The sequence below is a fragment of the Colletotrichum fructicola genome (genome assembly GCF_000319635.2).
Source record: "Colletotrichum fructicola Nara gc5 chromosome Unknown KSG_Nara_v1_contig05, whole genome shotgun sequence".
NCBI lineage: Eukaryota > Fungi > Ascomycota > Sordariomycetes > Glomerellales > Glomerellaceae > Colletotrichum > Colletotrichum fructicola.
This window is the reverse complement of record NW_027094055.1, coordinates 432,806-460,082: the sequence shown is the minus strand read 5'-3', so window position 1 is coordinate 460,082 and position 27,277 is coordinate 432,806. Positions and strand designations below refer to the sequence as shown.

At 54.1% G+C, this 27,277-nt stretch overlaps 9 protein-coding genes across 9 annotated transcripts; 4 read left to right on the top strand and 5 right to left on the bottom strand.

Annotated features, from left to right (window-relative positions):
- Positions 1-4,032: 4,032 nt before the first annotated feature.
- Positions 4,033-5,973, bottom strand: CGGC5_v008810 (putative ATP-citrate synthase subunit 2; the record flags this gene model as incomplete). The annotated part of the gene is made up of 2 exons (XM_032034858.1): positions 4,033-5,061; positions 5,533-5,973. The coding sequence occupies 2 exons, from the start codon at positions 5,971-5,973 to the stop codon at positions 4,033-4,035; spliced, it is 1,470 nt and encodes a 489-aa protein (XP_031885969.1).
- Positions 5,974-11,730: 5,757 nt separating this feature from the next.
- CGGC5_v008809 (putative ATP-citrate synthase subunit 1) lies at positions 11,731-13,785 on the top strand (the record flags this gene model as incomplete). Its single annotated transcript, XM_032034860.1, has 2 exons — positions 11,731-12,198; positions 12,256-13,785. The coding sequence occupies 2 exons, from the start codon at positions 11,731-11,733 to the stop codon at positions 13,783-13,785; spliced, it is 1,998 nt and encodes a 665-aa protein (XP_031886180.1).
- Positions 13,786-14,884: 1,099 nt separating this feature from the next.
- Positions 14,885-15,412, top strand: CGGC5_v008808 (mitochondrial 54S ribosomal protein uL30m; the record flags this gene model as incomplete). Its single annotated transcript, XM_032034861.1, has 2 exons — positions 14,885-14,985; positions 15,046-15,412. 2 exons carry the CDS (start codon positions 14,885-14,887, stop codon positions 15,410-15,412), a joined length of 468 nt encoding a protein of 155 aa, XP_031885965.1.
- Positions 15,413-16,077: 665 nt separating this feature from the next.
- eaf3-0 (Chromatin modification-related protein eaf3) lies at positions 16,078-17,197 on the bottom strand (the record flags this gene model as incomplete). Its single annotated transcript, XM_032034862.1, has 4 exons — positions 16,078-16,250; positions 16,299-16,414; positions 16,467-16,738; positions 16,868-17,197. The coding sequence occupies 4 exons, from the start codon at positions 17,195-17,197 to the stop codon at positions 16,078-16,080; spliced, it is 891 nt and encodes a 296-aa protein (XP_031886179.1).
- Positions 17,198-17,446: 249 nt separating this feature from the next.
- eaf3-1 (Chromatin modification-related protein eaf3) lies at positions 17,447-19,385 on the bottom strand (the record flags this gene model as incomplete). Its single annotated transcript, XM_032034863.1, has 2 exons — positions 17,447-18,388; positions 18,987-19,385. 2 exons carry the CDS (start codon positions 19,383-19,385, stop codon positions 17,447-17,449), a joined length of 1,341 nt encoding a protein of 446 aa, XP_031885966.1.
- Positions 19,386-19,573: 188 nt separating this feature from the next.
- CGGC5_v008805 (uncharacterized protein) lies at positions 19,574-20,101 on the bottom strand (the record flags this gene model as incomplete). The annotated part of the gene is made up of 3 exons (XM_066152065.1): positions 19,574-19,697; positions 19,761-19,915; positions 20,063-20,101. 3 exons carry the CDS (start codon positions 20,099-20,101, stop codon positions 19,574-19,576), a joined length of 318 nt encoding a protein of 105 aa, XP_066008393.1.
- Positions 20,102-20,799: 698 nt separating this feature from the next.
- Positions 20,800-21,569, top strand: CGGC5_v008804 (uncharacterized protein; the record flags this gene model as incomplete). Its single annotated transcript, XM_032034865.1, has 2 exons — positions 20,800-20,828; positions 20,882-21,569. The coding sequence occupies 2 exons, from the start codon at positions 20,800-20,802 to the stop codon at positions 21,567-21,569; spliced, it is 717 nt and encodes a 238-aa protein (XP_031885963.1).
- Positions 21,570-21,608: 39 nt separating this feature from the next.
- On the bottom strand, positions 21,609-23,657 carry CGGC5_v008803 (LysM domain-containing protein; the record flags this gene model as incomplete). The annotated part of the gene is made up of 6 exons (XM_066152064.1): positions 21,609-21,735; positions 21,794-21,885; positions 21,954-22,197; positions 22,252-22,733; positions 22,787-23,036; positions 23,095-23,657. 6 exons carry the CDS (start codon positions 23,655-23,657, stop codon positions 21,609-21,611), a joined length of 1,758 nt encoding a protein of 585 aa, XP_066008394.1.
- Positions 23,658-24,973: 1,316 nt separating this feature from the next.
- Positions 24,974-26,731, top strand: LIP-2 (Lipase; the record flags this gene model as incomplete). The annotated part of the gene is made up of 4 exons (XM_032034868.2): positions 24,974-25,246; positions 25,301-25,700; positions 25,752-26,511; positions 26,563-26,731. The coding sequence occupies 4 exons, from the start codon at positions 24,974-24,976 to the stop codon at positions 26,729-26,731; spliced, it is 1,602 nt and encodes a 533-aa protein (XP_031886126.2).
- Between the last annotated feature and the right edge of the window lie 546 nt (positions 26,732-27,277).

Genomic DNA, 27,277 nt, shown 5'->3' with positions numbered 1-27,277 from the left:
CCGACCGCAGCGCACAAAAAATCCGATAATCTCACCTCGAAATGGTGTCATGTCCCTCACTATTGCCAGGGTTCGCCTGCGAAGACCCTCTTTGTCAACTCGTCCTGGGCCATGCCCCTCGGGCAACCCGCTGTCTTCGCAACTCTCTTCCAAGATGGTTTGGACTTTGAGCCAAAAGACTGTTGCTGGGCTCGTTGCTGAGTCCAGCCCTTTGTTCTTGCACTCTGAACCACGTGAACCACCCTCAACTGGCCTAACTGACTTTCGGGCTGATTTAAGTGGAGATGATTAAGCCTCCGAAGTCGATGATGCCCAGAAAGCGGTATGGTCGACTTCACAAGCTCGAGTAAGCCACGCCGGTTGCTGGACCGAGCCGCAAAGAGAACACAAATCCAGGGCGCAAATCAAACGCCGCCGATGGTCTTCAACCCCTTCTCAGCTCACCGTGCTGTCAGGTACTAGCGCAAGCCTTGTGCCACCGATGGTCTGGAAAACGCGGAAGACTTCGCGTGCCGAGGAACCGTAAAACGAAATTCTCCTACCCAGTCCCCGCAAAGCCTAACGATGCCCCCATCGCGCCAGCTCTGAACCGTCGTCGCCGGCTCGTTCCTATGGGTGCACCAGATTGGAAGTTATCGTATTCGCCCAGGGTCCTCTTTCTTCCCCCTCTTCTGAGGTCTTTCTGCCCGAATGACCTCAGGTCGGGTGCAGATAATTGCGATGGGCTTCGTATTCCACTTTTCGCCCCCATACGAATTACACGAGACAGTGAGATAGGCGGGATCCATTTTTCATGATCACCGCGACACTGCCACCCCCGGCCGGCAGCCTGCATCCGAGACGTCATCGGCTCCGACGGCACTCCTCCGTGCCACCGTCGCACCCGTCCACCGTCCGACTTGAACCGTCCCGGACGTTTCAATAAACACAAACAGTTCCCGGGGCGGTGCGTGGCTCGGTGGCGATCCTTCTCAGCCTAGTTATGGTAGGTGAGAGATATTAAGTCTTCTAAGCCACCTTTTCTTGCCGCATCCCGAGTTCTGCTTTTCTCACGCTCAGTGCACCAGAACCTCTTGACACGAACTGGTTCTTTGGATGATCGGGTCTGCAACGCCGTCACGGCAACTCAGTTTCCGTCAATCGGCTCGTGAAAAGGGGCTTTCTTCGGCGTAGCACCGCCAAGCATCTTTCCGCAAGACTGGTCATTGCGCCAAGCTCAAATGCAAATTTAGGTGGCTACAGCAAACAACTGGTCCGCTTGGCCATATCGCCAGCTTCTCGCCAAGATGCGACCCTCTCCCCTGCACCAAAGCCATGGTTTCTGCTGATCGGATAGAGTCCCTAGACGGGGCACATGTCTATCACGAGCTAGGAAGACCCCATGGCGAGGGAATCGTGAATCCCCGATCAAGTTCTGTGAAGCACGTATCATCGCCAGACGTATCACCTTTGTCCATGATAAGCGGGCTTCGACAAGAGGATGCTACGAATATGACCTCCGCGGGCTGAGAGCCGCTGATTGACGTAAGAGAGAAGTGTCAATCGCGTTATACTCGCAAAACCATGACCCTTTGGAGACGTTCGATTATTTTGGTATGTCCAGGCACCGCTCGGTTCGTAGACCAAGTGCCTCTTTGCCGCAATCCAAGCACAGCCTTTTCACTTCGTGAAGATCTCGATGAAAATGCTTTCGGATGTCGAAGAAACGCCAGCGCACAGCAGAATCTGCCTCCTTGCCTCTGAACCAAGCCTTTCACGAGCAATCGTAAGGAGGAGATCAGCAGCAACTGCCGACTAGAAGCCAACTCAATCAGGCTGCGGACCAATGCAAAATCCCGCAACTCGTATTCTGCCGCAGTATGGGCCCAAGAAGGACCACTCCGGCAGACCGCTGATCAAGTTGCAAGAACCACATGCTTTGCCTCAATTCGGGGCTTTGCTGCTCATCACCCATATTTGCCCAAAAATGACTCGGCGAGCAAACGTCGATCAAGTTGACGGAGCACGGTTTGGCTAGACTTGATCACAGAGTTTTCGGTAAACAGCGTCACGATGCTTAGTCGGCATTTATCGAAGCATAAATGGAATTTTCCCATAGTGTGGCGTAAACCTCCACAAATTGGATGTGGCTGGCTTAAAAGGTGGAAGTTCTAGAGTTGTCGGGGTATCTTGCCTATCTCGGTTCGTGATGTGACAACTTTCGTGCTCCGCGGACACGTAGAAGACGGCCTCGGCAGACGCAATGGTAAATAAGCTGTGGCTTTTCCTGGATATGTTGCAATGCTTCCTACAATTGTGCCTGCTTATAATTGTAAGACAGAGGCTCGTAAGTTGAGCTCACCTGGGGGCTAAGTTATCTTGCCCCAAGAATGCCCGACATGGAGTTACAGGTTCTTCTGTGACGAGAGTCTTCTCACGAGCTCAGAAGACGAAGACTTCCTCATGCTGTCAGAAGTAGCATGGACTGTTTTTGAGGCATATATTCCAGCACGACTTGCATGGGACTCACTCACTGCAACACCCATTGTGATTATTCGTCGGCAGTGCTGGGTCCCGGTCCTCATTGGCTTGCGTTTCCAGGACACGGCATTCATGAGCCGCCGTCTATGACGACCACGGCATACCGGCAGTGACGAGAACGGCCCGTCCGGTTTAATGGCACCTGGACATCAAAAAAAGCCGCGAAGAAGCTAGCTCGGATGTGCGATGGCTATGCTGTCCAGCAAACCCAAAGAAAGGCCAATCACTCGTCTCTGAATGTATCTCCATAATATTTTGACATGTTTGGCGACATACATAACTTGCCTTCCATGGCTTTCTTGCTGACTGTAACGTGCATAGGAAACATGTGACCGTACATGAGCGTAAAGACGCATGTTGTTGGATAGCTTCGCGTAGGATCTGTATACCAAACTAGACAAGCGATAATAGTCAAGCTCTTACCATTTCACGGTCTTTTTCCTCCGTCTTACTTCATCGAAGATAACCCTGATCGCATGCTGGTAATCACGTACTATGACGAGCAAACGTAAGGCACTATTGAAAACCACGGGATACAACTAGCTCGTATCCTGTTGGTCTGGTCGCGATATAATTATAGATGAAGTGACAGTGTACAAAACCATAACACTACCCGGGCAGAGACACAGAGACCGTAGAAGGCGGTAACGGGGGCATCAATAGAGACAGAAAGGTCACCAGTAAGGTTTTGAATAAAGTCCAAGTTAGCAGGTATTGTTGCTGATCCATAACGTAACACCCAGGTCAGCTGTCGAGAAGTGGCTGCTGGTTTAGCTCGAGTGGTGCAGCCTTTCGCACAAGGCAAGTACATGGAGTGGGCAAACAGCAGGTCGATATCATGGGGGAAGGGAACCCGTCCCATCCCCATCTTACAAGACTGCAACCCCAAAGGTTGTCGACCTAGTAGTGGCAGTTGAGTACCTACCAAACCTCCTGAGCACATCTTGCGTGGGTTTCGGGCATGAGAGTCCCCGGGGCTGGGTAGCGAATATTTGGGCGTGTGGAGGGTACGGTGCGAGCGTTATATGAGAAACTTCATCATTATTTGCAGTTAGGAGCTGGAAGATTTCTCGGTTAAACGCAAAGTAAGACGTGCTCACGGACGATGGTTTGGGGCGAGTCAACTTGAACCAACACTCGAGCAGCACCTCGAGAGACGAAGCTGGATGATTTGCACCCCAAGAACGGCCTCATATCAAGGAACAAATGACATCAAACGCATTCAATCATTGTTTGGTAACCGAAGTCAACATCACATTATAGAGCGTCTAATTATTTGCTCATCTGATCGTCGACCATGCCCTCCATACATACGATACAAGGACCCGACCTTCGACTTCCCCGTCAAAAGGTATTGTGCACCAGCCGTCATAAACACCGTAAACTTGCAAGCGTACAAGAAAGTAGGCAAGATGCCGTCTCGAGCACCAGGCAAACCTTCCTTTCATCTAACCCTTTGGGTAACTTCTTTCTTCCGCCCGCCAAACACACGTTTATATCTTCATCACTCCTTTAACCCTGGAACTCCTGGATTCCGGCCGCCTCCCACTTGCCGGGGACGAGAGCCAGAGGGACGATACCGGAGACGTGCATCTCGGGGCCGAAGATCTTGGCGTTCAGGCCGAGCTCCTGTGTCGCGGCCTTCATGTTCTTAAGACCCTCCTGGTAGTTGGGGCCGGCACGACGGACCCAGATCTGGACGTTGTGCTCGTTGAGCTGCTTGGAGTAGTCGCGGAGCGCCCTGATGACACCCTTGAATGTGCTGGCGACGTTGGTGAAGTTGGCAATACCACCACCGATGAAGAGAACCTTGCCCTTGTCCGACACAGGTGCGCGGAGCATGAGGTCGAGCACGGTGCGGGCGTAGTGGTAGGTCTGAGACTCGGTGGGAGCACCAGAGTACTCACCGTAGTTGGCGAGCTCATCGGCGAAGCCAGCAGAAGCGATGGCATCGGCGTAGACGACGGAAGCACCACCACCAGCGACGAGAGTCCAGATGCGGCCGTTGCCGTTCAGGACAGTGAGCTTGAGGGAGGCACCGGTCTTGGCGTCAAGGTCGGCAATGTAAGCCTCCTCCTTGGTCAGCTCACGACCGAAGGGAGCAGGGAACTCCATCGGCGGGCCGGCGTCGATGTTGACCTTCTCGCCGTTGGTAGAGGCAACGTTGGTGAGGCCGAGAGCGGCGGGAGAGCGGGCAATGGCCCACTTGACACCGCACTCGAAGTCGGCGGTCTGGTCGAGCTTGGCAGCAAGATCCAGGAAGTGCACGGAGGCGGAGGTGGCATCCTCGTTAGGGATGACAACGAGGGGGTTGATCTCGAGGTAGGTGAACTGGCAGTCAACGTAGACGGCGTAAAGGCGGCTGATGAAGTCGATCAGGACGTTGTGGACACCCTGGGGAACCTTCTTCAACAGGGTAGAGGCGATCTCCTCGTTGGAAGGGTATTGTGAGAGGTCAACGGGGATCAAGAGCTTCTCAGCCTTGGCGTCAACATCACCGACATCAACACCACCCTCGTGGGTGAAGAGAATCCAGTCGCCCTATCACATCATGACTAATTAGCATCGTCTATCATGGTGTTGAAGCAATGCGGCGTTGTGCCCGCCGCGTGCATACGGGCCTTCTGCAACGGGCATGGGTGGACGGAGGTGGACGGGTCACAGGCCCTTTCTCGTGGCATCCGTTCGTCCGGTTCGGGTGGGAAATTACCGGAAAAGGCAGTCCAGCGGCCAGAATCCACTTATTTGACCCATGGGCAGGAATTGCCATAAAGCATGCAAATTCCTTCCAACGTTGCCAAACCAAGTTTCCTCCTTTCGCCTCTCACTTTCAGCAATCGACAAGTCGACTTTGCTGAGTTGTGGGTATGTGCGTGATGCTATTCACAGCTCACCGATGGACTGCCCCCCCTGGGCCCCGCCTACCACGTTGGAGAAACGACGACCCGCCGAACATCCACCACGACTGGCAACCAACCAACAAAACAGCTCAGGAAATCACGGCAAACTTACATCTCTGACGGACATGATGTTGATGTAGTACTCGGTGTCTTGGGGGTGAGGAACGAAGGGCTCGACGAGGAACTGGCGCAGAACACCGGTGGTGTGCTCGACCTTCTGCTCCTTGCCGGCGCGCTCAGCGATCCAGGCCTTGGCCTCGGGCCAGGTCTTGTTGAGGGCCAGGAGACCGCTCTTGCCACGGCGCTTGATCAATTGATCGGGCTTCGCGACGAACTTGGCGCCGGACTGGAGGAGCCAAGGGTAGGTGACCTCAGCCTGGTTCAGAACACCCTCGACGTCGGCATCCTCAGCAAAGTGCAGAGAGCACAACCTGGGGGGAGGGTTGTGCTTGGAGGGGTTGGGGAGAGGAGTGGGCTTGATGACGGGGGCGCGGGTGAGGTGGTAGTTGAGGATGGCCTTGCCGTCGGCCTCGAGGATGGACTTGGCGGACATTCTGGCGGTTGTGAGGTGAGAATGAGGTGAGGTTTCTTTGGTGTTTTCCCTGCTTTATTCTGGCCTGGATTGGAAACGCACTCGTCAGCAATTGCGTCGGGAACGTGGTGGTATTTGTGAAGAGGTCGAGTCGGGAGTATGCTGCCGGCAGCCGCAGGATTTTGGGCAGAACGGAGCTTGGGGGGAAGGCGGCCTTTTTGCTTGCTGGGTGGGCGAGTGACACCGCAAGCGGAACACTTCAACGAGCGCTCGAGTTGAGCTTGGAGGGGCTAATTGGAGCCCGGGTGGGATGGAGACACACCGGCGGCACCGGGACTGCAATTGGGAGATTTGGGATCGGGGAGGAGGGGGGCAGCGCAGCAACATACCGTGAGAGCGCGAGAGCTAGAGCACCGGACGACGAGGATGTCAAAGTCTGGGGGAAGGAAGGTGAAGAAGTCCTGAGATCAAGTGAGAGTCAGGAAGCAGATCAAGACGGGTCGAGTCGAATCGAGGCGGGCGGTGAGAGGAAGAAGAGAAGCGGCGACGTTGAAGGAGAAGTATGGATGGGGAGGGATGGAGCGAGTGGTAAGAGGGAGCTGCGGGAGGGAGAGATCGTCAGCCTTTCACACAAAAATTTGGACTCGACGAAGCTCCCAGGGATTATTTGTTGCTGGGAGAGGACCGGCGACGGGTTGGAGGGGAAGGGGAGGGGAGGGGTGGGAGGAGGGGTGAAAGGATGAGGTACATGATTGGGGGCACGCAGCGCCGCCAGGTACCGACCGGGGGTGTGAGTGGGAAATCGGGTGGACGGTGGATTCACCTTTTGGAAGCTAGGGGACCACGCCAAAAAGTTTTGGGGTGAGGTGCGAGGTGGTACGTGCATGCGCACAGGGTGGGGTATCTGGCGGAGTGTGGCACTGTGGGAATCCCGCCGAAGGAGGGGAGGAGGGGAGGGAGCTCTTCTTTTTCGGACCTTGAGGGGGAATTTGGGGCGGGCCCAGGTACTTTGGGCAGGGCAATTTTTATTTTTGGGAGGGGGGCAATGGCGGGCGGTGAAAGTGACGGCACCAACGAGGGGCAGCACCAGCAGCAGCACCAGCAGCAGCTTGGGCCGGGTGAGCTTTCAACAGCACCTGCACTTTCACTGCACGCAGCAGCAGCAACGACGGCAACAGCTCCAAGCAACAACAGCGGTAGCCCAAAGCTGGGCGGCTAGCTGGGCAAGCAACGGAACAGGCGGTGCACACAGAAAAACACCACCAAAAAAAGAAAAAGAAAAAAAAAGGAGGAGGCGGCGGGAAGGGCTAGGAAAGGGGGGGCAAGTACCTGTACCTGAAGCTGGCAATTCCTGCACCCGGCCGAAGGTCTCTCTCAGTTCTCGCGTGAGGATGGAACAGGAAAGGAAGGGGGAAGCCAGCAAGGGAAAAAAAATTGTCTGGGGGGACAACAGGCACTGGTTGTTGAGAGGTTTAAGTGGACCTCGCACCTTTCCAAGTCACTCACTGGATTCACTTCTGGCTTCTGTGAGAGGGCGAGAATTTGAGGTGGGCTGGCCTGCTTGTCTGGAAGAGGTGACGACTGGGAACCAGGAACCAGGGCGGTATTTTTTGCAGCAAGTGTTGGACCACACTGGCCTTGGATGCAACGCCAAAAAGCCCGCCGAATTTCGCAACGACAACGCAACGGAACGGGACCCGGCGAGTGCGAGTCTACCTAGGGACTGTGGACAACAACAATTGGACACACCACGCCGGGCACCACTCCACGACAGACACACACAACCGAGCGACGGGACGGGAAGAGGAGACAAGATGGAGCGCGGCAATCTCGCAGATGATGGCTATTGCGGTTCCAGACGATTCTCTCATCTCAGATCCGAAGCCCTCCGTCGTCCCATTCCCGAAACCTGTCTTTGCACCGCGCACTTGCACCGGCCGTTGACACAATGGAATCCCAGTGATGAGGACCGCCGTTTCGTTTGGACTCGTGCGCTGCGCGCGATAAGCAGTTGGACTTCGGACGTTTCTCCTCGCTGTGGCACAACGGACGGCGACGGTGGCCCGGCTGTGTCAAGTCCCGTCCCTTTCCCAGTCAGTGTGTCTGCTGCCCATGGCGTTGGAACGGGATCCGATGGGAATCACTGGACAATTCCCAAGGGGACGAGGACCGGTGAGGTGGCACAGGTACAGTCATCCAAGTTCCGAGTGAGACCTTGGACCGACCAGTGGCACAGTCAGACTCCCTAAAAAAGAGATGGTGTGGCATGCCATGGCATTACAAGGCCTGGCAATGAATGGCATGGCGTGGCATGGCGTGGCATGGCATGGGCATGCTTGATGGTTGGGCATTCCAATCAATATCCTCCAGCAAGGTGCCCAAGCCACGATGGAGCCCTCGCAAGTCTGGCCGACTGTGTGTAGGACCGATCCGATGGGAAATGTGTGCGGTGCATTTCCTCAGTGAGGGTGCAGGGCGCAATGCCCGGTGGTCGGAGTCATGATGGGGAGCACCGAAAACCGGCGGAGGTGGACGCGGCACGCCGGGTTTCGGGGCATGCGAGGTTTGAACAAACATGGATGCGAATCGATATCATGCCCGTTTGGGCTGCTGGTCTGCAAGATGTGGACATGGGCTGGAATCGAAAACTTCGATCATCGGCGGCTTCAAAAAAAAAAAATCAAATCTCCAGCGTCGAGTGTCAGGTAGAGGGCCCTCGTCCTTGTTAAGCAAGTGCGAAAGTGGCCCTCGCCTCCGTCCGCGTCTGTTTCGGCCGTGGTTTTGCAGTGTTGTGCTTCGCAGTTACGATTATCGCCGCCTTGTTCCGCTGCATTTTCAGGTTTTGTCGATTTTTTTTCTTCTCCCATGCTTGAATTTTTTTCTCGCGCAGAGGGGCAGATGCGTCCAGTTTTCTCTACCTAACTAGTTTCCTGCGGCAGCGAGTGGCCCAATACTCTTGTCATGTATTCGTACATGCAGGACTTACACGCACACTCGGGCACCCTCTGCAACTCTCTTACACACACAAAATACCTTAGCTGACGGATACCACCCCCAATCGCATGTCGCAAAAGGACCAGGAAGGAGGCTGTTCTAGTGACCGCTTCGCCCCCACTAATACAGCTGAGCGCCTCACAAGACGAGTGTGTTTTCTTGGAGCCTGGAGGAGAAGTACGAAGACTAGCATGAACAAGTGTTCAGATTGATTGAGTGACTATCGGCCTGCCTGCCCATCAACTCGGCTTGGCTGGATGGGATGGCTGGCCCTGACACCGGCCTACCTGGTCACCGTCGTGGCGACGCAGGCCCCGAAGCTGTCGAATGTCGATCCTCCCTGACAATCCAGTCCGAGGGTATTGGTCGAGAGACGAAGGTCACGAAAGGAAGGGGAAGCATCGCGCAGCAGCAGATGCAGACAAGAGATGCGGTCAAACCAAACCTTGAATCTGCCGCCCTGCCGCCATGCCGCACGCTTTTCGAGACAAACCAGCCAGGGTAGCACTGACTGGCACGCGCCTCCCGGCCATTGTTGCGGTCAAGCGCCAGCCGGTTGGTCTCAACTTGGACTGGTCGGGGCGGGGAACCCACGGGAGGAGGGCTACCTACAACACCGACACACCACATTGCGGTGACTGGCGGGCGGGCGGTTTGGACTTGTCGATGCCTCTCAGTCCTGCTTATTGCCTTGCAAGCATGCAAGTCTGCTATTCCTTTCTTTCGAGTCTCATTCAATCCCTCAGACCACGCCAGTCCTACTTTGGTGGCATGGTACCTTGGCCTTAGTGGGTGCAGGTCGTCTGTTCGTTCGTTCGGGTTTAGTCCGTCGATGCACACTAGGTAGGCGGGTTTGCTCCGTTTAGAAGCTTTGGAGCTCTGGAGTTTTGGAGCTCAGTAGCGCTGGGCTGGGGTCGATTTCTCTCTTTCCCGTATTCTTCTCTTGCAGGCTCGCCGTCCCCGGTGAGGATGAGGTGTCGCTCTCAGCTAGGCATGGGCATAAGCTACCTACGATAGGCATGGGCGTAAGCTAGGCTTGTGCAGGTACGCCGTGAGACGGGGTGCGGACACCACTGCGGCACCGCGGACGGGGCAGGTATCGGTACATGCGTGGCCGCCCTGTGAAATGCCCCGGAAGCTGCGCTGTGCAGCTGTGGCATGGAAAAGTCCATCTTCACAGGGCGTCCCGGGCATTGCTCGCAGGGCTGCCAAGTGCAGGCAGGGCAGCTCACATTTCCAATTGTCCAGGTCCAAGGTAGCTCCTCACCCTGTGCAAAGTGTTCCAGCGTCCTGGGGTCCGCCAAAAAAGAAGCGGGGACCAAGGGTCCAACCGGTACCGTTTGTCGTTTGCTTGCCGCTTCCCTGCCCGTCCCATCGCTCCCTCCCTTCCCTGCCCGCTGGAATTCAACACTTCAACAATAACACGGCCAATCAGAACGCCCCATTCAGCCTGAACTTCCCCAACTCTTTCGGCCGTCGCATGACGGAAGTCTCCATTCCCCTCCCCATCATCCCCCATTCCACACACCCCCAGAGACTTTTTTGTGGTCACTGCGCCAAATTCAGCATCAGTGCCAGCACCAGCACCAGCAGCACCAGCAGCACCAGCAACACCCGACAGCACAGCACAGCGCAGCGAACCTCACACGCCAGGTCCGTCATCCGTCAGTCAATCTGCCCGCCTGTTCCTGCCGCCGCTGGGCATTGTTTGGGGAAATAACCTTGCCCGCGTCTCAAGCATTGGGACTGGATTGGGATTGGACCTTTTTTTTCGGCGTGGCCTGGTCTGCTCCGTTGGTCTCAAGTACCTGCTTTTTGGCTTGGGCCTGTCTCCCTGACCAGAGATACCGCCCAAAGATACATCTCGACCACCGAACGACGCCGTCAACAATCCCTGCTCATCATCACCTCACACAAACCGCACACCACGCATACGTCCGTCGCAGTGAAGTACCCGTCCTCCTGCGCTCACGCCTCACACCGTACCCTCCCTGCCGATTCCCGCTGGAGAAGAAAGAAAAAAAAGATCCCACACACCCTGCTGTCGTCGACTCAACTACTTACGCCCTCGACCGCCGTCTTCATCCCCTCCCTTCGCATCTCCGACTCTCTTTTCTTCCCTCTTCTTCTCCTTCCTCTCGCCAACTCTCCTCCCCCGACGTCCTCGAACCTCTCGAACCCTCCGTCAGCTCGACAAAAGAAAGAAGCTGGACTTTGCTGTTGTGCCGCCATCACCAACATCGCTCATTGCCAGGTCAGTAACACCGTCACCAGAATCCATCCCACCACACCACCCCTGTCGTGTCATTCTGCCTTTCCGCCCGCCTTTCTGCCACCACCTCCGCCGCCTTCGCACCCGCTTCGATCGACATACGCACCCGGTCGCACTACTCGTCTCCCCCAAGGAGCTGGGGCTTCGCCAATTCAAAGGTCCACTATTTGTCTGGTGGTGTCCCCAGCTGCCGATGAGCAGTAGCCTCGCAGATCCAACGATTCCAGCTTCTGCGAACGTCGTCCTCCGACTCCCTCCTGAAATCTCACCTACTCCCCACCACAATTCCGACTCGTTTGTTTTCTGCCACACTTCCTCCTCCTCCACCTACACCTTGAAATCCTCACTTGGAGCAACTTCCTCTCGCGGGCAGACATCTTCTTCGTTGCTTCTGGCGTCCATTGTCTGCTTTGACAAGCTTGCTGACCGATTTACCCCTCGCCAGACTTTTTTTTTTCCCTTTCCCCTCCTATTGTTGAGATTTCCCCCACCGACGAAGCTCGACTCTCACAATGCCTGCGGCCACTCCCTCCGCTAACGGTGCCAATGGCGCCAAGGCAGCCAGCGGCCTGTCTGCCAACGACAACATCACACGCTTCAGCGCTCCCAGCCGTCCTTTGAGCCCCCTCCCCGAACACGCTCTGTTCAACGACAAGACCAGATGCTTCGTCTACGGTCTGCAGCCCCGCGCCGTCCAGGGCATGCTGGACTTCGACTTCATCTGCAAGCGCAAGACCCCCTCTGTTGCCGGTATCATCTACACCTTCGGCGGCCAGTTCGTCAGCAAGATGTACTGGGGAACCAGCGAGACTCTCCTGCCCGTCTACCAGGAGGTCAACAAGGCCATGGCCAAGCACCCCGACGTTGACGTCGTTGTCAACTTCGCTTCCTCCCGTAGTGTCTACAGCTCCACCATGGAGCTGATGGAGAACCCTCAGATCAAGACCATTGCCATCATTGCTGAGGGTGTTCCTGAGCGCGTAAGTTTCTGCCATTGTCCCGGCCAATTGCTCGCACAAGACTAACAAATCTCCCAGCGTGCCCGTGAGATTGCCCACAAGGCCCAGCAGAAGGGTGTCACCATTATTGGCCCCGCCACCGTCGGTGGCATCAAGCCCGGTTGCTTCAAGATCGGTAACACCGGTGGTATGATGGACAACATTGTTGCCTCCAAGCTCTACCGCAAGGGTTCCGTTGGTTACGTCTCCAAGTCTGGTGGTATGTCCAACGAGCTGAACAACATTATCGCCAACAACACCGACGGTGTCTACGAGGGTGTTGCCATCGGTGGTGACAGATACCCCGGAACCACCTTCATCGACCACTTGCTCAGATACCAGGCCGACCCCGACTGCAAGATCCTCGTCCTGCTCGGTGAGGTTGGTGGTGTTGAGGAGTACAAGGTCATCAAGGCCGTCGAGGACGGTATCATCACCAAGCCCATTGTTGCCTGGGCCATTGGTACTTGCGCCAGCATGTTCAAGACTGAGGTTCAGTTCGGTCACGCCGGTGCCTTCGCCAACTCTACCCTGGAGACGGCCAAGACCAAGAACGAGAAGATGAAGGAGGCTGGCTTCTTCGTCCCCGACACCTTCGAGGACATGCCCCAGACCCTCAAGGGTGTCTACGACACCCTCGTCAAGAACGGCACCATCAAGCCCCAGCCTGAGCCCGTCGTTCCCAAGATCCCCATTGACTACTCCTGGGCCCAGGAGCTTGGTCTCATCCGTAAGCCCGCTGCCTTCATCTCCACCATCTCCGACGACCGTGGCCAGGAGCTCCTGTACGCTGGCATGCCCATCTCGGACGTCTTCAAGGAGGAGATCGGCATTGGTGGTGTCATGTCTCTCCTGTGGTTCCGTCGCCGCCTTCCCCCCTACGCCTCCAAGTTCCTCGAGATGGTTCTGATGCTCACTGCCGACCACGGTCCTGCCGTGTCCGGTGCCATGAACACCATCATCACCACCCGTGCCGGCAAGGATCTCATCTCCTCGCTCGTCGCTGGTCTGTTGACCATTGGTTCTCGTTTCGGTGGTGCCCTTGACGGTGCCGCTGAGGAGTTCACCAAGGCTTTCGACAAGGGCCTGAGCCCCCGTGAGTTCGTCGACAACATGCGCAAGGCGAACAAGCTCATCCCCGGTATTGGTCACCGTGTCAAGTCCCGTAACAACCCTGATCTCCGTGTCGAGCTTGTCAAGGAGTACGTCCTGGCCAAGTTCCCCAGCCACAAGCTCCTCGACTACGCCCTGGCTGTCGAGACCGTCACCACCTCCAAGAAGGACAACCTTATCCTCAACGTCGACGGCTGCATCGCTGTCTGCTTCGTCGACCTCATGCGTAACTGCGGCGCCTTCTCCTCCGAAGAGGCCGAGGACTACCTTAAGATGGGTGTCCTCAACGGTCTGTTCGTCCTCGGCCGTTCCATCGGTCTTATTGCCCACTACCTCGACCAGAAGAGACTGCGCACTGGTCTGTACCGTCACCCGTGGGATGACATTACCTACATCCTCCCCCAGCTTGGCTCCGGCCCGCCAGGCACCGAGGGCAGAGTGGAGGTTCAGATGTAAGGGATTTAAGGTTAGCGGGGGAGGATCATGGGTCGCCACGGGATGTGGCTATAGAAATGGAGTAAATGATTTTAACGTCATGCGAGGGATGATGGTGTGCTAAATGGCGTCTTGTACGACAAGCTATATACGTGTAGTGCTGGTGGTCCTTAAAGGACTGCATTAATGGTTTTGCCCGTTTTCATCATCCAGTGGTCTTCTTCCGGTGACTTGAATTTGCATTGGCTGTAGTTATGCCCGGTCGGAGTTGGCTCCGGCGGGGCCTCTGTTGGACCAAAAAGCGGTTACAGCATTGGCTCATTGTGAGTGTCGCGTGCGCAATACAACTTGCCTCGGCCAGTTTAAGTGCTAGGCTTCTTGAAAAGGCGTTTTTGGTATTAGCCAGGCTGCTAATACCAAAACAAAGCGTGGCTAGAGGCCAACATACACAGGTATGGACGAGTGATAGCGTCAGTCGTCGTAGCCGTGTTGGCATATTGGAAAGCATACGTACCGTATTGCTGGACTTTCCGAAGCTAAGGAAAGGTGACCTTTACTTGAATAAGCACCACTTGACACTGAGGTTACTGGCTTTGAAGTGCATCTTTTGGATATGGACGTCACAATTGAAGCCATGCAACTCATTCCAACTGTGCCTGTTTGCAGGGGACAAAAAGATATGTTGTCCATTTTCATGCTTCCGAAATACCTGTAGAAGGAAGCATGATGGGTCGAATAATTGCCGACAGCGGACATCACAACTTAACTGCGATCAAAATTTGCGTGGAATTTGCGAACGGATTGTGTTAATTTCAGGTACCAAGTGATTCCAGAATATGACGCATTATTCTAGGTTCAAGTGAGAATCGTTAGTTATTGGCAAAATATATTTCTTCTCGAAATGATAATATCGGAAAATACGAGTCGCATCCTGCCTGCGTGCCTGCGCCGTCTGTGACCCGATTTCGACGCTTCTGAGGCTCTTACTGAGCGTTATGGTCGCAGCAAGTGTATTTCACTGCGATTTTCACCCACCCCGAGGGAGCAAAGCTGGACCCACCTCACCGGGAAACTCCGTCCGATCGGTGCACGGACCATCGAAATTCCAACGGGAGCTTCAATGATTTTTGGATCCCTCCAGATCAGCATCAGCGACAGGGTGCTTGAGCCTCACGACAGTTACGACGGGACGAACGGAACTGCCACGGCAGGTAGTCAATTGTATGCTCTCCTTTATACCAAATTCGGATGACCTGGCCGAGCTAACTCTCCCCGTCACAGAAACACCACCACCCCACGACCAACGACGCCAGCGACCGAGGCGCAAATCGTCCACCCATCTACCCACCCACGCACGACACACAGCTACCAAAGTCGCGCGATCGCAATGTCCTTCTTCCGCATCACCCTGCACCGCTCGGCCATCGGCCTGCCCAAGAACACCCGCGGCGTCCTCGAGGCCCTCGGCCTCCACCGCCGCTCGCAGACCGTCTTCCACCCCGTCAAGCCCGAGTTCGCCGGTATGATCATGAAGGTCAAGGAGCTGGTCAAGGTCGACGAGGTCGACCGCCCGCTGAGCAAGTTCGAGATGAAGGAGGCGAGGAGGCCGGATCCCGGGTTCTACGTCGAGAAGGCTGTTGCGCGGTGAGATATTGGACGAATGGGCGCCAACGGAGGGGAGAGAGAGGAGTGATGAGATGGGGATCAAAACCGACATGCGAGAAACATCGTAGAGGATACTGCGGGGGAGGAGGGTGGCCAGATGTCGTTGCTCTGGTTATGGGACTTTGGAAAGTCCAGTCGTGTACTAGCATCACGATCTGTACAAAACATGGCGGCATGTACAACACCTGCGACTTGAGAATCGGCGCAGTCTTTAACACAAGAAGTAAAAGTTCACTCAATTCCATGATTCTCTGATTCATCTGTTCTATTGAGCCTGGGGTTGCTATTAATGACCAAGGCTACCTGACTGGTTGACCGTTTGCGGGGAATCAACAAAAAAGTGACTGAAAAGACTTATGCTAAGAACCATGACCGATTTCCCTCTCCCATCGCAGAGGTTCCCTGAGCAAACAAAGCTCCGCGGAAAGTAATTACGTATTTTCTCAGCCTCCATATCGGTTGAGCGAACCTGAGACTAGCAGTCTCCTCTCATGATGTCCCTTCTTCTACTCTCAAAAAAACACTTCCCCTCGAAGATTGAGAGCAGGGCCCAAAATGATATGAAGGGCGTGTAACAAGTTGGCAAATCGAATGCTATCAGTGAGGCTTACGCCCGTTGAGCACATCGATGGCAGGTACGTCCTTTCTCTAGAAACCCCGTGCCTTATCGATGTACTCCTGGGAGGGCGTCTCGTACTCGCTGACGAAGTAGTTCTTCGCGTGCTTGCCAAGCCAGACAGTGAACTTGGAGAGCTCCTCGCGAAGACGGCCAACGGACTGAGAATCCATGTTTGTCTGGGCAACCAGCTCAGGTAAGGAAACTGCTTCTTGTTAGTGCTGGTACTCGGTGGGGAATTCGGTGAACTTACCCATCAGGCGGCACAAGTGCTCGGAACCATAGGTGTCGCACACAGACTTGTTCTTGTCATTCTCACCGGCCTTCTCCCATACCTTGCGGATCTCGTGGTATTGGGGGCGCTCAAAGCTTGGGTGATATTAGCTTGGTGTGTCAATTGTCACTTATCAGCAGGACTTACCGGTACAGAAGAATGCGGCTGAGTGACTTCTCAAAGTACTCGCGGAGACCAGCGAGGACTTCCTCGAGGATGTCCATGTTGGCTGAGCCGTCCTCTCTGTTGGGCTTCTCGAAAGCCAAGTAGTCGTTCAGGATCTCATCGACAGGATGAGGATGGGGAAGAGGAACCAGCTGATTGTTCTTGGTGATGTTCTCCCAGTCGTCCACGAGCATCGCCTTGATGTGATCAGGAATGGGCAACTTGATGGATGGACGAGCATGAAAACTATCCTCCTGTAGACCTATTAGTATTTTCACCAGGTGTAATCTGGCAATGGCAGCATGGGAAAAACAAAACAAAATGCCGTAGCCACTGGGCTCCTGGCCGTGCGACTTCTCCCAGTTGCCTGTCGTCCAACATACGGTTTCTGGTAGCCGTGGGGTTGCAAGGTCATAATGCTCTGAGTTGACTTCTTCCTTTGGCTTTTCCGGCGGTGAGTTGGCACCTCGCTTCTGACGGACAGGCTGTTCCCTCTTGCAGGGCTTGGGCTTGAGAGCATAGCGACCGTCGAAGTTGGTCCTTCCATCCTTGGTGACATATGTCTTGGTGCGAGGAGCCGGCTGGCACAAGTAGTCCGCAGCCAGGCGTGGTTCCTTCCAGCAAGTGTTTTTGGAATCGCGTGCTCGCCGCCTTGTGGCATCCGCTGGTCGTGGTTTGCGGGTGCGTCTTTTGCCCGTGGTGCTAGTCGCCATGATGTGTAAGATTGAGAAGGTATTAAATATGGATGGCGAATGAAGTTGAAAAGAGTAACTTGCACTTAGTCGAGGCGGCAGATTGTTGTATTGTGAAAGGCCGGGAAGGAGAACCAGTGTGTTTTGGAGGCTTCGGAGATGTGAGGTGTGGCTTGGGCAAGTGCGTTCTTGGGTAGTTCCTGCCAAAGCGTCGAAGCCGGTGCGGAACCAGCCGCGCAGTACCCGTTGTGCAAATTGCTTGTGAAGGATTTAGATCGAATTGTTGAATTTCCGTCTGACGTTGCGTTCAAATTCGAAGAGAAATTCGACGCTGTCCTCCCGCTTTCGCTTGTTGCTCTCGGGCTGAATGACTGCGCGACGTAGCGAGTCCACCTGGACTGAATCTTGCAGGGTCTCTACCGACCTCTCACGCTTTGAAGTGTCGGAAAAGGAAGACAGCTGAGTGTCGATGCTGCTACCACTGCTGTTTGTTGACGAATCCCAGGCTTGACATTCAAAGAGGAACTCAACGCTAGATTCACTGGAATCGCTAAGGTCATTCCAGTCATCGACAACACTGGCAGGGCTGCCAGGAGGACCAGCTCTGGTTCGGGGCGAGATGGGCGTATCCTCCCGTTGCCTTGGCTCTTGGTGCCAGTCAACAGCTCCCCAACGCTCGAGAAATTCATCGTGGCGGTATGCATTGTCGTCCAGAACCTCGTTATCGCTAATATCATCGTACCACCAGGACTCGTTATCCTCGCAGTCTCCGTCGTAATGATCGTCTTGGACGGAGGCTGGGCGAAGAGCGTTCTCATAGACACCGTCGTAGCCAGAGTATTCGTCAGTTAGTTCTCTGAGAAGGTCGTGAGGGTCAATTTTCAAGTGGCTTGAGGTGTCGTTTCCGCCCTCTCTGAGGCCGGCGGGCTGGCTCGACTCGGCTTCGCCGTCCTCTGCGTATCCGGCCCAATCGTCCTCGCCAATAGAGGGGCTGCCGGCGCCAACCAACCACTGCTGACGCCTGTACACGTAGTCCTCTTCCTCTTCGTCTGTAGATGATTCGGGCCGACGATAGTCGCAATCCTTCTCTTCGCCCTCGTTCTCATTCTCTTCCACGACCTGCTGTTGGCCGGCCATGACAGGGGCGCGGTAGTAAGTCGAGAATCGAGCGAAAACCTCTGGTGAAGGTTCGCGGGTATGAGGATTTCTTTGCTGTTCGTGCCTCCAGCCACGCTGGCAATCGGCCGATACCCAAGACACACTCATGTTGGCGATGGGAATTTCGGTGTGGACGAAATTATGGAAGAAAGGAATTACTGAGAAAAGAAGACCCGAAGCCAGCGGGTTGTATGTTTTGGCGTTGAAAATTTGTCGAGACCAGCGACCAAGGTATTGGAGAAAGCATTTGGTTGTAAAGATGGTTGGCGAAAAGAATTTTGTCGAGGGAAAAGTGCTCGTGGGCAAGAACGTCGAGGGAAGTAAAGACCCTTTCGCCTTCCGCTTTTGCAGTCCTTCAGACGAAAAGCGACCCAGCCACCTCGAAAGATCAAGGCCTTCGCACAAAGGCCCAAGGTGAGTGGTTCTGCATGCCCTCCAGGTCTGCACGCCGACCTTGATGGCCCCACCCGACCTGAAGCTATTCACCCCTTGTTGTCCCCCAATTTGTTTCCTCTTTATCGTGTCGTTTCACGAAACATCATGACGTGCCCAGACCTTGCAGACACCCAGATATGACCCAGGCGGGAGAAATCGAGGCCCGAAGAACGCAGACAAAGGGACAATACAGAAGGAAAGGACGTTTCAAACTCACCTGTTCCAGATCAAAATCTCTCGCCCGTCGAGGGCCACGACCGCTGGCAGCAACTCCCGCAGTCCGCTCCTCACTACCGCGGGCTGAGTCGGTTCCGTTGGCGCGAGCTCCCTTCTTTGGGGCCTTGGCACTGCTCTTCTGGCGGAGATCCTTCATCTGGGCGTGCAACTGGCTGGCCAGCTCCTTATTCTCCTCAGTGAATTTACGAATGCGGTCGATAGAAACCCAGTCGTCCCAAGTGTTCTTCCATCCCTTGTAATGGATGCGGTACTGGAAGCCTTCACCAGATTCAGCGGTCTGGATGTCGAGAATTTTTGCCTCATACAGCATCTCGCCGTGGAAGCAGAGGACCTTTTCGTCCTTCGCGAACGGCTGGGGCGGTTGGCGTGCGGGCGCCATTACTACTGCAGAGTGTTTGGTGATGTGTTTAGGTTCAGCTGATGGAAAAGCTGTTTTGCTAGGCCGGAAACCCTTGTTTGAACCGGAGCTTGATGGCGTACGTGGTTGACTGAATGCTCGGTCAAGGGGGCGATGAGGTTAAATTCTCGGACAGTGTGCAGGACGAAGATGCACAGTCGACGATGAGATTAGACGACCTTGCAGGCAGTCTTCTGGGGCCTCGGCCACTGGCACAGTACGAGATGTCCACTTGACGCGGCAGCTTGGACAGATCCGGACGACAGTGTTTGCTGAGTCGCTAGCACGGTATGCCTATCTCTTGGGTCAGTTATTTGTCATTTTCAAAAAGGATCATGAAAGAAAGCAGAATCTCACCGTTGATTACCAGATATGCGGAGTATTACTATCCACGAAAAGAGCTGTTGTTGGAGTTTTTGGCTTGAGGTGGTCTCGTGCTTGTATGGGATGAAGATGGCAGAAGAGAGGCACTTGAAGGGTAAAATGTGCCACGGAGCACGGAGTGAAACGCGCTGGGCTCGTTAACGCGTCCCGCTGGAGCAAGCGCGTGTTGTCCGGCACTTCCCTGATGGACTGCCTACCCGCCTTAAATGCATATACCTATCCTATGCAGCTAAGACATGAGGAAGGATCAGGGGTACCTTGGGTAGGAACCGTACCCATGCACGCTCACTTGCCTCGCTCGACTTGCATCTCATGTTGCTTTCTGGAGGTAGGAGGAGTCGGATGCTAGACAAAAGTACTTAAATGCAGGTGTTCGCTCCTATGGCTGCGAAACACCCGGCTACGAGGCTCCTCGGCTCTCGTTCTGCAACTCAACCCGTCGCACGGTTCTTTCCTCACGATGTTGGCTAAATTGGCTCGGAAACTTCACAGGCCTGGCTCGTCGGCATCCAGGCAGCCACAGCCAGATTCGTCCCCCTCAGCTCCAGAAGCAGACCTTCCAGTGATTCCAGCAATCCCGGCAATCTCAACGCCTCGGTCGCGACCGATTACGCCTCCTTCCTGTGAACCAAGCGGCAACTTTGGACTCTTCGAGCGCATCCCCCTCGAGATCCGCCGGCAGATCCTCATTGAAGCGTTTGGAGAGCAAATCGTCCACATTGATCTCGTCTACGACCGCCCTAGGATTGAGCAGCGGGATGCACCAAACAAGGAACATCGTTTTCGTCGAGCACCGCGGCCCACCGGGAAAGAACTAGCAGACGCGGCTGCCTTGTACAAGCTCAAAACGAAGCGATGGCAGTGGTACAGCTGCGTCTGCCATGCTAAATTCCCCTCGGGTACATCTAGCTGGTCACGTTTTAGTGAGCCTTGTGATGATTCTTGCGCGAGCAACGACCATGTCTGTGAACATTGGCCCGGTGAAGCTCCCTCGAAATGCTCTTTGGGCATCATGGGCTGGCTGCTCAGTTGTCGTCAAGCGTAAGCCGTGGATCCGTCCCCATCTGGAGGCCTTCCCTTAACATGTGTTGCAGCTACGCCGAGGGCCTGGATGTGCTGTTTGGAACCAACACGTTCCGCATCCAAGACATGGTGATCCTCCGCCATGCACAGCAGCTCTTCCTACCGCATCGTTGGGCCGCTATTCCTCGGCTGGAAATACAGTGTTTCTTCTCTCCATACGGCTGGATGTTGCCTGCCGAAAACACGCCCTCTGTTAATCCATTACCTCTGTACTGCCAGAAGGAGCCCTTCTACGACCTGATGGGCCACCTGCCAGACGCTTTCCGTAACTTGCAGACCCTCCACCTTTCCTTGAGAAGCACGACCGCGAGGGCGTTCTCTCCTTGGAAAATTGCCTATACTCATTTGCAAGAGCTCATGAAGCCTGTCGAGAATATGCTGCGGCAACTGCCTCCGACAGTTCGTGAGTGCACCGTCGCCGTCCCTAGCTCCCTTTTTTGGCAGAGCCGCGACAAGGCGAAAGAGGATGGCCGTACTGTTGAGCACTTCTACAAGAAGCAAAAAGAGCGGCATTGGTGTGAGTTATCTGGTCCAAACAAAGGGATAAACGGATACTGGCTCCAGCTTGGAAAGACGGACTTGTCGGCCGAAGCCATCCTACCTAATTACTGCTTTGGAAGTGGCGCAGGTCGAAATTGGAGAGACGACATGAACGTTAAGGACGAAGATCTCATTATCTACGGGCTACACTGGCTATAATCATATGAATAGGAACTCCTTTGAGCACACCATTATCACTTAAGTTGGCATGGGTGGTCCGCCAGAGATTGTCGTCGCTGGACCGCTAATACCAATGCAGTACCAAGTGTCTCTCCAGAGGTTCAAACAATCTGTACCAACTGCCGGATTCCAAGCATAGAAGTCACTGAGGGAAGTTCAAGGTCAGCAGCACACTGGATGGTAGGAGGGATTCAGTTGCGTACTTGAGGTCTATGCCAGCGGCGTTGGCCATAGCCCAGCAGCCGTCGCCGTCTAGAGTGAAGTAAAACCTGCGGCAACCAGACACCATGCCCTCCTATTACACGGAGTCAGCCATTTCTATCCTAAAGGGAGTTTAAAAAAGGCAAGGAGGGCCGCTCTTACCTGAACTGGAGACGGCGTCTGGATCGTAGCCTCCGTCGTGGTTGTTGGAGGCGCCGAAGATGTCGTAGCAGTGATGGGCGGTGCAGTCAAAGTGGCACTCCCGCTAGATCCTCCAGTGGCAACGCAAACATAGACGTCTGCCTTGAGGCCACTGCATGACGTTGTACCGAGGGCAGTGTTCCAGGTCAAGAGCTGCTCGACAGTGATGCCGTTGTGGTCGGCAATGCTGGCACAAGTATCTTCACTACAAAGACGTTAGCGCATCGAGTCCAGCTAGCAATACGGATTACGAGCTCACCTGGAGACAAGCCAGAAGTTACTGCAATCCGTGGCGATGCCTGTCTGGGTAGGCGTCCCCGTCGGAATGGACGGCTGATCAGGGTCGCTCGTGGGGTCGGTCGGCGTGCCAGGAATGGCAACACAGTACGACCACCCAGCCTGGATGCCAGAACAGTCGCTTCCAACGCCGAGATTCCACTCTAGAAACTCGGCGAGTGAGAAGCGTCCGAATCGTCCAACAATACTGTCACAGGTATCGACTTTAGATGCTTGATACCAGATGGTACACAGGCCTGTGGTGCCGCCGGCAACATTGGAAGGCCGCGAGGTGACGGTGGCCAGAGGTGGCAGGTTGTCGGTGTCCAGTGGATCGTATGCTGCTATGCAGTAAAAGTAGTCGAGCCAGAGACCGTTGCAGTCGCCATCGAGGGCCGGGTTCCATTCGAAGAATTGTTCTTCGGTTGAGACGCCAAAGCCAAGGATCACTTGACAGTTGTCATCCTGTCGGGTTTCGTGTGAGCAACACTAGAAAAGATGGATCGAGGGACACATACTGCCTGCGCCTTGTAGAATGCCCGACAGCTTGGTGACAGACCAGGCTGAGTTGGCGAAGGCGTAAGTGTCTCAATAGGCGGGAGAGATGTAGGAGTGTATTCAGTTGGCTCCGGAATGGGCGTTGTCGAACCATTTGCAGTGGGAAAGTTGTATGAGAAGGTGGATGTCTGTGGCTTGATACTGACACAGACCCATGTGTCCCAGATCAAACCACCACAATCAGAACCGATTGCCGGGTTCCACGATAGACTGCAGAATCGAGTGTTAGAGCAGTCAAACAGTTCAAGGAATGGGGAGCGTAACATACAAATTGCTCATTGTGAGCTCCGGCCCTCCGTACGACTCAACGATGTAGGCACAGGTATGGGCATCGCCCACGTAGTGCCAGTCAATGCAGTCAGCGTGCTGTCCAGCCTGGGTCTTCTGCGGCGGGAACGTTGTGCCGATGGTTGTGCCGGTGATATTCCACTCGGTTACGGGCACTCGAGTTGAATATGTCGCGTTCGGCGTTGTGACAACCGTGGTCTGGGTTATCGGCCCGCTGCTGGTGCTCACGACTGAACTCGTCAATGAGGTCGTCACCGCTGCACCAACGCCAACACAGTAGGCATTTCCGAGCCAGAAGTTCGTCAGACAGTCCTCAGAGACGTCAGGATTCCAGGCTAGAAAGTCCTCGGCGCTGATGCCGTACTTTTGCTGAATAGACCAGCAGCCGTCACCATCTACGACGGTGTGAAAGGCGTTGCAATTCGGCGCAATGTTTGGATGCGTTGGGCCGCCCGGCGTTGGGTCTTGAGCACCAACTGTTCCCAGCAGCACTCCGACAGAGACGGCGAGAAGGCTTCGTGAAAGCATCATCGCAACGCCCATGGACAAGTTCTCAGGGTTGTCTCTGAAGGTGGGAAGTTGAGATATTCTGAAATTCTCGTTTAGCCCTCTCGCGCCTCGGAAGAACAGAATAACTTACAAGTCGATCTTCGATGAGTCCACAGACACCTTAGAGCCTTCGGAAGTGTCGGTCGTTGGCTAAGCTGGAAAGCCATCTGTCCGTGATCACGCCCAAGTAAGGAACCCTTGATGAGCTTTCACATATCCGGGAACTAGATATTGATACCTCCGGACAGAATCCTACGTCTGGTAAATGCATAGACTTTCACGAGAACAACTGTAAGACTCATCACTTCAGCCGCTCATCATCACCCCTGGTGGTGTGCAGCCTAATTAGCATGCGCCCGCTTGAAATTAGACCTTCAGTCACAAGAGCCAGTAAGAAAAAGACCTCAAGACATTTGAACCGGTTATCAACATGCCGTTGGACAATAGTTCAAGATCATGGTAGCATCTTGCCTTGCTGCCAAGGCGAATCTTGGATCAGGAAACTCGTAAGGCTGCAATATTCACAGTTGGTTCTTCAACTAAGACATTGAAACGATGAACAAGGATTCGTTATGAGGGGACGGATTTTTGAGGTTCAAGTACCGGTACTGTCAGCATCAAGTTGCATTGAAACTCATCACCACACCGCGCCAAGAATTGTATCGGGCCAAGAATCGTCTCGGAGGGACTTTGGCACAGTCCTCCAATTGCCAACAGCAAAACATACGATATATTCCGTGGAAATTACTCGGGAGAGAGGCAACCTTGCATGAGCCCCTGACTAGTAAGGGTTCTCAAGTATTCCTTCATGCCATGCACAGGACCAGATATGCATGCCACCTTAACATCCTTCGCGCCTTGGCGGTTGCTCCCGAATGACATAGTGTAACACTGCAGGAAAGGAGTCTTTGGGGGCCGGAACGAGCCATCTGGAAGGAAGGCCGGCGTTAATTTGGATGACATGGCGATGTCGACGGGATCAAGTTGAACAGGTTAGGGCCAAGAGCAACTCGTGGCACTCGGAGGCCCCGGTATGCATCGAAATATTCTTGAGAAGTTTGGGTTTTCTCTCTTTGAATCACGGTTGTTCTCGAACTTCTAGTTTCAGTCTTGTCCTCCACTTCAATAATCTTTTCCGGGAGTTAAAGATGGCCTCTTCTGTGATGAAGGGGTTATTGTTACTATTTACATTCGTTGGGCTCTGCCAAGGCAGTGTCAGTCGTCAAAATGGGACGTCGCCTTTCGCTCCATCTTCAGTCGAGCTTGTTCGACGAGATGACGACCCAACTGATTTCAATTGGGTTAATCACATGGCTGCGATTGGAGACAGCTTCACAGCTGGAATTGGGGCAGGGGAGCAGCTTGGAGACCTTATCCACAGACACAACGACTGGGTTTGCTCCCGCTACGACGGCACATATCCTATGATGGTGCTGGACAAGATCGGGAGCAGCATCGACAAGTTTCAATACCATGCCTGCAGTGGTGATCGGTCCATGCACATCTTCGACCAGGCGAATAACCTGCACAACAATGATATTGACCTGGTTATTATGACTGCCGGAGGAAACGATCTTTGTCTTGTGAGTCAGTTGTTTCGTGATCATGAAAGCTTAGGAGTGCTAATTTGGATTTAGGCACAAATGATCAAGATGTGCATCATGATCCCTTTCTACTCGGAAGACCAATGCAACCAGGTCATTGCAAAGGCCCAGGAAAACATTGACACCATTCTCAAAGACAATCTCAAGCAGATCTTGGAGGCTCTTGACGCCAAGATGGCTGAGGATGGAATTGTAGTCTATAATGGCTATGCCGAGTACTTCAACGAAGAAACGGACGCGTGTACGGACGATGAGATTTGGTACATTCCCAAGAAGGGGCCCTTCACCGGCCTTAAACTCACCAAAGAGCGCCGGAAGAAGTTCAACGCTCTGGTCAGAGGCATAAACTATAAGATCAAGACGGCGATCGAAGAGGTGAAAGACAGCGTCAGCTACAAGATCGGGTTCTCAAACTGGGATCCTTGGCCACGGAGTAAGATGACAAGTTTCCATACGGCATAAAGGTTTTGGCTAACAGCCATAGATGGCGTTGACGGGCAATACTGTAGTCCCAGCTCCACTGGAGAGTATCCCGACAAGAAACAACCGGACCTGCAGTTCTTCAAGCTTGATACTCACGTCGAACCTTATCTTCATGATGAGCTCCGTCGCAGAGAGGCAGAAGCTGCAGAGGCCCTCCAGTCAGAAGAAGTCAGACGCAAGGTAGAGGCCTTGAAAACACGAAGCATCTACGAGAGCGTCCTGTACAAGTCGCCTGATCCTCGAGCAATCGCGCGCTCCAAACTTGATGCTCGTGCTCCTGAGCCTCCTGGTTGTCCTGGTGACGATAACCCCGATACACTGCCCTTCCCTTACAACAAGCTTTGGGACTACTTTGGTCTCGGTGCCCCTGACTCCATGGGCAAGCTGTTCCATCCCAACGAAGAAGGACACCGGACCATCGCGTCCTTTGCCATGGCGAAGATTGTTGATCTGCGCGCTGAGATTCTTGGGGTTAAGAGCGATACCTGCACGCCGTCGGAGAAGTTCACCTGTTGGTCTGGCACAGGTAGCAAGGGGTATGCTTCGGTGAAACGCCTCGACGAACACTACGGCAAGTTCTGCGACGGAGTCAGTCCTTCGACTGGGTCTGGGGAGTGGACCTCTAAGGAGTCTTATGACAAAGGGACGCCTGACGAACACGAATTCGTTGTCAAGCTCGCCGAAGGTGCGGGTAACTTTGACAAGGCTCTTTGCAAAGAAGCGTTCGCGCGGATCATACATGGTTGTGATGGCGGAGACCAGTGAGTAATCTGTCTTTTTCTTCCCTACAGATACAGAGCTGACTTTGATAGCAACCCATTGAATTGGAAGTATGGCGGCGAATACCAGCAAGGGCTGTTCACGTACCAAATCAACATCAAGCGCGACAATCGCCCACCGCTGATCAAGGAGCCCTATGGCTCCTGCTTTGGGACCTGGTATCCTTTCGAGGCCAGCAGCGTGTACAAGCTCAAAGGCTAGTTAAATACTCTCCAAGTGTGATGAAATGAAGATGAAAATCGTGGCTGACATTGGAATCGCAGGTGCTGGATGGAGCACTTGGGACTGGGGGCAAAAGACTCTCCTTAGCAACGCAAAAAGTTGCGTTGGTGGCGGCCTGACCCAATGGAAATTCGATTATTATGACGAGCCAGATGAGGATGGCATGGAATGGGAGTCGTCCTTCCGGACTGTAGTCTGGGTTGGACGTTGCTTCAAGAATGAAGGAGTTCAGAAGGCAGCCGGCGGATTAACCAACGGTTGCAGCGGGACAGATGTATTTTAATTGAGTGACGGATGTTGAAGCAGTCGATTCTTTTAGCTCCCCTGCTTCGGTGAGTTATCAACCATCATGTCATCTCTTTCGTACATTTATGGTAGCTTTGCGTTATGTCCATGAATCCATCAAATCATGTATGAATAACAGTCAAAATTCGAATGCTATTCCAAAGTGAATTTAAAGAGGCAGACGAACGAAAGAAAAAAGACCGCGGTATGAGAATTGAATTGAATGTTTTAAGACTCTGA